This window comes from Citrus clementina, unplaced genomic scaffold (genome assembly GCF_000493195.1).
Source record: "Citrus clementina cultivar Clemenules unplaced genomic scaffold, Citrus_clementina_v1.0 scaffold_8, whole genome shotgun sequence".
NCBI classification, from domain to species: Eukaryota; Viridiplantae; Streptophyta; class Magnoliopsida; order Sapindales; family Rutaceae; genus Citrus; species Citrus x clementina.
In genome coordinates, this window is record NW_006262022.1 from 6,034,209 (window position 1) to 6,043,819 (window position 9,611).

At 29.6% G+C, this 9,611-nt stretch overlaps 1 protein-coding gene across 1 annotated transcript; it reads right to left on the minus strand.

Annotated features, from left to right (window-relative positions):
* Window positions 1-7,319: 7,319 nt before the first annotated feature.
* Window positions 7,320-9,407, minus strand: LOC18034397 (epoxide hydrolase A). Its single transcript, XM_006423326.2, has 4 exons — window positions 8,984-9,407; window positions 8,163-8,345; window positions 7,835-8,076; window positions 7,320-7,693 (listed from the first exon to the last, which is right to left on the minus strand). The coding sequence occupies exons 1-4, from the start codon at window positions 9,263-9,265 to the stop codon at window positions 7,429-7,431; spliced, it is 972 nt and encodes a 323-aa protein (XP_006423389.1). The 5' UTR covers window positions 9,266-9,407; the 3' UTR covers window positions 7,320-7,428.
* Between the last annotated feature and the right edge of the window lie 204 nt (window positions 9,408-9,611).

Here is a 9,611-nt window from a genome sequence, read left to right on the forward strand (position 1 = left end):
AGAAACAGCTATAATTATGGGGATTAAGTTCAATAAATTACTTAATAAAAACAATCCAAACAGTAATTATATTACATGCATGCTTTATGGGGAAGCTGCAGCTTCAAAATGTGCTATTATTAGTAAGACACGAAGACGTTTGGACATTTTTACATCACAATCAACTTTTGGACTAATCAACTGGCATAATTTGATCTAAATTTTTAAAAATGAATAGTAACAATAATGTCCATTGATTTAAGTAACCCAAGCTCCATTTGATATAATTTTTTAAATAGAACTTATTGAAATAGAGTTCTTATTAATAAATCTTTTATAAGTATAGCTTATATTAAAAAAAATTAATTATTTGGTTGTTAATGTAAGATTTTATTAAACACCATAAAACTATTTTAATAGATAAGTTTTTGAGTTGATGATATAAAAAGAATGAAATAAGAATATAAAATGAATAATAGATATTTTAAACTATTAAACTTTAAAAAAGAAAAAAAGCTCTCCAACCTCTCAAATTTTAATTTTTTATTAGTAAAAGCTTAATATCTTATCTAAACTCCAAAAACTCTTAACAAAGATGAAAAATTTTGAACAGAACTTATAAGATCAAATAATTATTTATAATCATTAGATAAACCTTATAAAACAGATACTAACACTAAAACATATCGTTATATTAATAAATGTATAGAGCATTATTTATTTACTCTTCAGATGTGAATTTTTTTTATTTTTTTTATTGTAGTTAAACTATTTATACATGTTGATAAAATACTCTTTTATAAATTTAAAAAATGGCAAAGTGTCTTTTCTTCTAACTTTTTAATACATAAATAAAATCAAATTTAACATGGAAGCAAATTCTTCGAAATATTGAATCTAAATATTTGAAAAAAAAAGAAGTTTGAATCATTGAATAAATAAAATAAGAGTAATAAACACTGCTCTCATATTGCATGCATTTGTCCTTTTATGGAAGATCGTCCAAATAGGATGTACCCACATGCTTAGATTTTCATGGAAAGTCTCCAAAAAAATCCTCACAACTTTTCAATTTTTTGACTAACATGAAGCATCAATGCATCATCACCTTCTCTCTCTGATCATCATCGTATCAATGGGGTCATTTTCTCTCTGATAGTATAAGAAGTGGCAGAAAAGATCAATTGTTTGGCAATTGGACTAAAAGTACATAAAATATTATGCAAATTGAACGATCATGATTATGGGTCCTATGAATTATGAATTTGTATGACAATAGTAGGTTTTGCAAAAATTGGTTTTGTGGACCCCTTATCTCTGCAATTTATATTATAATGTATGATGAGAATATTTTTTAAGACAAAAAAAAAAAGAAAAATCAATGGAAGTAGATGACATAAACCATGACATGTATTTGGTTGTCTCCATCATATTGTTATTGGGTAGTGATTAAGAGTTTGTGGGTCCATTTTGAGGTCACTTTGTAAATATGTTTATAAAGATTAGTTGAGATTACAATGCAATAATGAAGATTAGTAACAGCAATTGCACATATTTTATCAAAAGAAAAGTATGCAATTCAATATTAGGTTGAATTCCAATTCATAATTAACTTAACTGGAGTATGATTTAGTTTCAAGTGGGTAAGCATGATCTTATCTAAAATCAATAAGATGATTTCAACTCCATCACATATTATGAAAGTTTAATTGATTTTAATCATATAAATTAAAGTCCATCAAAATCGATGATCAATTTATGTTGAATTGACCAACTTATAAGTTATAACAAAAGTCTCTTACAGTATTTATAACTGACCCTACTATTATTTAATATATTTGAAAAGAAGTACTAAAAGACTAATTCAATAAAATAACTTGAAGCATGACACACTACCATTTTTTTTAATGGTACCAAGTTGAACATTTTAGCAAAACTTTAATAAAACATAATTAATTAATAAGGTTAGTTGTTGAATTGTTGCCACACACAACTAAAAATTATAATACCAAATATTTGAAAAATATGGCAAAAGATTTATGAAATTTTGTTGCTCCAAACAAACAAAAATGATATAATATATATAACTCACATTGTTTAGCTTGCAAGATAAAGCAAAATGCAATAATTAATTAATGAGATCCGTTACCGACCCTCTATTAGCTGAAAATTGAAGGAACTGGGCAGACTAGTAATTAAGTAGAAGTGGAGGGGCAACAAGAGAAACGAGGAAGTAAAAGCTGCCTGGGATCGGAACTTTGACGTAGTAAGTAGGGGCTTGATGAATGGATACGATAGCAGGGTGAGAGGAGGACACGTGTCATTGGATTCCGTGAAAAGTGAAGATGAAATCTAAGGTAAATAATAATAAATTAAAAAGAAGAGATGTGATTGGCTGACAAGGCGTGATATCCCAAGATTCACTCTCATCCCTACGTATGATTTCGTAAGTGGGTTTCTGATTTCCTGACACAAAGCTTCGGCCTTAGTCTTCCGATGAGAAAATGAGCGAAACCCCTTCCCCCAACCTTTGTCTTTTAAATTAACAAAATGGATCGAATCCTAAAACCTTCCAAGTACAGATTTTAATAAAATATGAAAATATTAATAACTAATAACAAAGCATAAATTTTAACATATTAATAAATAAAAATATAATATCTAATACATTAAAATCTATAATTTTTTTATATATATTTCAGAATGATCTCATTACAAAGGATATAAAGTTTTTCAAGTGTAGATGTCTAAAAATCGATTCTGTATAGTTTGTTATTATATCATATGGCATTATAGTGTTTTTAGTCACTTAATTATTTGTGCCATATAGTATAATAGAGAATTCGCATGAAATCCTACGTCTGAGAATTTATATGTGTGTACATGTTTTTTTTTTTGGAGGATAATAAGTTTAAATTGTATATTTATATAAGTTTAAATAATAAGTTTAAGTTATATATTTATATACATATATCCTTAACTCATTATTCTCCCAAAAAATAATACATGTGTATAAACTTTTAATAAGGGATTCCTAACTGCATTAAATCAAGGATAAGTTAAAAAATAAAAAATACATATTTTAATATACTAAATGACAAAAAAATATTGTATTGCCATCTATATTTTTTAATCATTTAATTTATCCCCTACTTGATAATTTTCCTACACACACACAGACATTATTTTTGAATTTAAATTTTCAGAATTAACATGATGAAAACTTTGTTGCTTTTTCCATAATTTTTCATTTACGTTTTCAATTAATAATGATTATAAAACATTATTCACTTAATGAATAATTAATAGTACTCGAAATCCCAATATTAAATAACCACCAAGTGTAAAATGATATGATTAGCAAAAAAATTAATTCTGAAGAGGAATTGAATGTATTTTAAAATATTAAAGTGGTTTTGATTAGTTTGTTAAATAGCAAAAGGATTTTTACTCTTTTTCCTGCTTTTTAGGCTGCTTTATTTATTTATTTTTTCAAAAGATAAAGGTAAATTAAATCTTGTGCTCACTTATGTGATCGAGATTGTGACTCGGTCTTGCCAATATCAAATCGTAAAATCTTGTTATCTTTTTTTAATTTTTCTCCTCATATAATGGTGTCTAGATTGAATGGTATGGTATCACACGACACTGTGGTTGAATCATGTGAATGATCATTAAATATTTTATATTACCTTAATAAATTTGGTTATCTTTTAATTATTATATATATATACACAGTAAAACCTCTTTATAGTTACAATATTGAGACCGAATTAATTTTAAACGGGAAAATAAGGCTTGTCCTCTGTTGTTTGAAAATTTTGAGTAAAACCCACCTCATATTTTAGAATAGATCCTTTTGTAGTTATAATAGTATTAACTTTATATATCATTTACTACTCTACTCCTATTCTTGATGTAAGGTGGGTTTAATTTTTGTTCATCCAACAAACGTTATAAATTATTTGAAAGTTGACAATCATGTTGAGTATAATAAGTCAAAATAGGTTAAGATAAGAGATAAAAGGCATCCATAATTACCTGAACATTAATCAAGTTTTAATGTTAAATTACTTCTTCTTTATCAAGTTAGTTCAAGCTATGGGACCCTAATTGAGCTAGCCTGGGAAAAATGAACCCTAATTTATGACTATTTTATTTACAAAATCATAAGAAAAAAAGTGGGTATCCGTATCATCCTCCCTCCATCTCAAAAACCAACCTTATGACCCATTTCATTGAATTCGGTTGGAATTAAATTATCTTAATTATAACAAATTGATATTATTATTTTAATAATTATTTATATATATATAGTTCTTTATATAATTATATTTTTTTTCCTTTTTCTCATATAATTTACGATTAGCGTCTCAATTAAATAAACACAACATTATTGTTTATTTATTACTATTTTTATTTTGTATTCCAACTTCGAGCTCATTATTCATCTTGTTTTATGATCAACCTTCGTGGATTAAAGCTTAGTTGTTTAAATAAAAGCAAGGCAATTACTTGTCAACGAATTATGTTCCATGAAGCCTTTTTTATTTTTCATATTAAAATTCAAAAGGGTTGTAGTTAAAAATCTTTTGCTCCTTCCTAAATATTTGACCAAGCTCATTGTTGTTAAGAAGGTAAAAATAAAAAAGTTTTAGAGTTTCAAATAGGAAAATTGCATGTTGAATGAATGTACTAGATCAAAACAAATAATGTTATATTTATTTAATAATAAAGTATTTTTAATAATAAATCACATTATATATACTTTAATAAGGGTGTTTAAATTACCTTCTAAAGCACATGTAATCCTACCCTTAGATTTTTTTTAATCAAATAACTATGAATTAAATTTGTCTCAACTTCAAAATTATAAATGTAAATATTTACATACTTTAGGGTCGAAACTGAACTTAATACTAAATGTAATTATTATTTTTTCTTGAACAGAGCTTTAAAATTATAGATTAAATCACACCCGTAAAATAGCACACACCAAACGCGTTCTAAGAGAAAAGAGGAATCGATAAATATTATATAGTTTTCATAAGATGGCGTGCCGACGGCCAAACTTTGAATAATGGGCGCCTAAAGCCCTAAATCATATATATATATGATTATATATTTTTTATTGCAACTTATTATTATTTTTATTACAATTGTTTAATAATTCATCAATTATATAAAATTTTATATTATTTTAAGGGTACATTTGGTTGAGCCCTTTTTATACCAAACTTTAATTAATTAAATCTCGGCGGGCCACTAAGCCAAACCTGGGCCGGCACGTTGGAGTCTAATAATCCAAAATAATAATATACCTTCAATAATCAAAAGAATTAGATATATTTATTACAAAATTATATTATTTTCCCAAATCAACTAACTCATAAACAATTAAAAAATTTTTTGCATTGAAATGTTCCAGCTGTAATAATTTTGTATTCCAAATTTTAATTATTTATTTAATTGAGTCGGTAATGTTACTATTATTGTCATTTTGGTTAATTGCATTGAAAAATAGATTGTTCTTGTTTGACAAGTAATCACTTAAAGAAATTAAAATTGCAATCAGGGGACACGTGTCGATGATCAATGAAACGCGTAATGAATTTTATACAATGATGTGGGTCCCATGTTGCTTTTAAAAATCGGATCAACAAATTTCGATCATCCAAACTATCCAATGGTATGTGTGTGCTTAAATGGGGATCAGTTCCAATTCCATCACTTGGTGAGGTCAGCAGGGACAAATTTGGGGCCCACTTGTAATGACAGTGGGGCCCACATTGGACGCGAGGGGCCAAAGGGTCTATTCAGACTCTTCTTCGTCTTCGCCTCTTTGCTCTGTCCGCTTTATTTTTGTTTTGTTAGTTGGGATTTGTTCTGATGCGGTAATGCATGCAATTCGTCAAAAACACTTGGAGATTTTTATAATTTATTAACAGATTATTTTCCCTCATTTTTTTTATAAAAAATATGACTATGAATTCTTTCTTTATACAAAATTATTTTGAAAGCCAAATGAAAAAATGTCTTATAATTTTGGAATCCTGTTTAAAAGAGAATGCAAATATCGACATTTCATAATTAATACATATTTTTCACAGATTGTACTATAATCTATTAATAATGAAATTTAAAATTATCGAGACTCTTCGTAAAGAGCACCGACATAGTATAATTTAGACATCTAAACTTCAAGTAAGTAAAATTTACTTTCAAATAATTGAAGGAAAATATTTTCTCACCCATGCTCTAGGAAGGACTTGAACAATTGGTATCCTATTACTTTAAATATAAGATTTACAATATTTTGTACTATAAATTACGTAATTTATTATAAATTGTACATTTTATGTTACAAAATTTAAGCTTAGTGTAATTCTTAAAAAAAAAGAAAAAAAATTATGTCTACAGGACAACAAAACACTATAAAGGTTATTATGATGCGAATGGAGTGTGATCTTTGTTCTCTTTCACCTAACAACAAATTTGGGCAATTCCACTTTCACTGTGTAGGCTTTGCTTTAGCACTTAAATGGAGAAAAAACCAAAACTCCTGCTCATGCCAATGTATCCTAAGTTTGGTTTCTGTCTGCTCGCAGTTTCTGAAATTATTTTGACCATTTGGTGGTGACTTTGGGGCCACTCAAAATCTCTGTCATGATTATGCACTTTCAGTAATGGAGCTTCAAATTCATTGTATCATATTGCTAATAGTGAGATCCTCTTCACAAATCACGATGAGCTAAAATGTCCTAAGAAATAACCTTCCCCTCCATGGACCTAAAAGGCCGAAACTGCCCATTTCATCCCCCACTTAAAATAATAATAATAATAACAACAATGGCCTAATTGAGGTAATTGTTGTCCGTCGATGATCTAAAAGCGCATGCAAAGTTGCAAACGATTTATTTTATTTTTAACTTGCACAAGATTTATTGAAAGTTGCAGTTATATTTATGTGACATACACGGAAATTTTTTTTTTCTTATAAATATCTGCGTAAATATAAAATGACAGAATAAACAACTGACTCACATCACATTACACATTACATTATATGTCATGCGAATTAAAATACAAACATTATTAATTTGGCCACAAAGTGACATGCCCATGCAAGTTTCGTCCTCCTTTTATGGTAGATCGTTTTCAACATGTACCCAAAAAAATGAAAAAAAAAAACCCTAAACTTTGAAGGGATAAGTTCCCGATCCCCGTACTGTTAAGCCTTTAATTTCCTATGGACCACACAATAGACAAAAGAACCCAAATCGATGGGCATATTAAAAGCTGTAATCAAACCTAACAAGAAAACACCATTTCGATAAGAATGGAATCAATTACCCATTGTACTTCAAAAACACACTCAATGATCCTTTATCCCCGGGACATCCCCGTAAAGAGTTAAAACTTTGATTTGACACATAAAGTTTTCACCAATCAATGAGTTGCACAAATTATTGATTTCTTACGGAAATGGGACAGAATTTCTTCAGTAATTTGCTCAGCTTTCTGTAGTTGAATATAATGCTGCGCATCCCGAATTACGACTACTTCAAGATCAGGTACGAGAGTCTTAAATTCGTCGCCCTTGATGTAATTTTCAGTCCCAAATGATTTAAATCCCATATGCTTGTCACCTATTATGAACTTCGTAGGAACACAAATCTTGGCACCCTGCCATGGTGCTGTTAGCTCCCAGTTCCTGCATCAATCCATTGATGATAAATCATAAATTCATAAACCAAAATCAAAGCTATTGCTGTGTAACGCAATCAAATATTGTGACCTAATTATGTGACACACCAAATGCAATTCAAAATGATGTTGAGTTGTGACATCTTACTTGTCCATGGCACGGTAGTAGTTCAGTGCCCCGGTGAAACCTGTTGCATTGAATTTTTCTGCCCAGGATTGCAGATCTTCCAAGTTCACCCACTCAGGTAATGAAGATGGGGTGTGAAGAAAGTCGATGATTTCAACTCCAGCGGGAGCGGCAATAATATCAGGAGCATTTACGAGCAAAAGCTTCTTCAAAACTGTCAAAGAGTCATACTTGGAGAACGATTTTTCAGCAACTCCAGGCTCCTGTTGAGTACAAGAAGAAACCAGATGGTTTATTAAGTTGTGAAACAAAATCGTGAACAACTAGAATAAATTTGTTAATAGGTTACCTGAAATTGAGAAATGTAGAATCCTTCTCCATATAATTTGGAAAATATTTCAGTTGGTTTGAGTTCCGGGGAGCGTGGCATGTAAGCAACACCTAAGTTAACAAGAGCTTTTACCCTATCTGGCCTAAAGAGGCAGAGGTTCCAAGCAATTTGTGCACCCCAGTCGTGTCCCACTACAAATGCCTGTTCAACACAACAAAATCATTTTGCAGCTTTAGGAAGTACAAATCAATTGTATTAGCTGGGGAAATTTGAATCAACCGAGAAGCTCTTCTTTTGCATTTATGTGAATCAATATAGATTTTTTTTTTCTCAATCTCTCTTTAAAGGAAAAGAACATCCCAAATTGATCCCAAAACGAACGAGTTAATGTGAGCTTATCTATTTATTTGCACAATAAAATGATTGATTATACCTGATCATTTTAGAACCAACTTTTCATTTGATAATGTTAATGATCCCAACATTTGAAACTTAATTTCAATCGCAATGCTATTTGTCACTTATTTATTAGACGATGAGTTTTATAATTTGTAAAACTATTTTAACAGCCATCTAACGAGTGAATACTACATCGGTTGGGATTTAATCACGGACTTATATAAATTAAAATGCATCGTATATGTGTACGTCCTCATACGTAGAAGTGTGGATATTTTATGAATGTATATCATAATAAAAGTTATTAGAAACGTGAGTTCTTATCCAAGTCTAATGGAAAATAGATCATATGCCATTTTATTTTTTTTTTATCGCCTTCCTATCAATTAAAAAATTTATATGTCATGTAAAATCTGTGCACGAAAGCTACAACCGTTTACCTGTTCTTCTCCAAGCTCATCCAGAAGGCCAATCAAATCGCCAACGAGATGAAAAATTGTATATGATTCAGGATCCTGAGGAGAATCTGAGTCCCCGTAGCCTCGCATATCGGGCGCAACAACATGGTAACCATGCTCAGCCAAATGATTTATCTGGTACTTCCAGCAAGACCAAAGTTCAGGGAAGCCATGAATGAGCAGAACAAGGGGTCCTTGCCCTTTTTCTGCTATGTGCATCCATATTCCATTAGTGTGAACCCTCCTGTGATTTATGTCAATCATTATGATTTCTCTCTGATGAGTTTTTTTCTTTTGGTTTTCTTGCTATGTACTTGATACATGCGGTTTAATTTCAAAGATGGTGGGCGTGTTTATATTCGGTAGATATTTCTTGCAACCTTTTATTAAACTATATCAAATAAGTAATGATACAGCCACAAACTCTTGTATAAATTTATTTTGTACAAACTGATGTGGCATGATAAGATTGGTTGAATTAAATATCACTTAGCCCACATGATTTATTTTTATTAATTTATATTTTCATTCAACCAATGAATTAATGCCACGTCAGTTTGTACAAAATAAATTTGTACAAGAGTTTGCTGCTGTATCATTACTCATATCA

Coding starts and splice junctions, on each gene's coding strand:
- LOC18034397 (XM_006423326.2), bottom strand. CDS start 9,265: ATGATTGACATAAATCACAGGAGGGTTCACACTAATGGAATATGGATG. Junction 8,346..8,983: donor ATGAGCTTGGAGAAGAACAG/GTAAACGGTTGT, acceptor TGTGTTGAACAG/GCATTTGTAGTGGGACACGA. Junction 7,694..7,834: donor TACTACCGTGCCATGGACAA/GTAAGATGTCAC, acceptor GGATTGATGCAG/GAACTGGGAGCTAACAGCAC.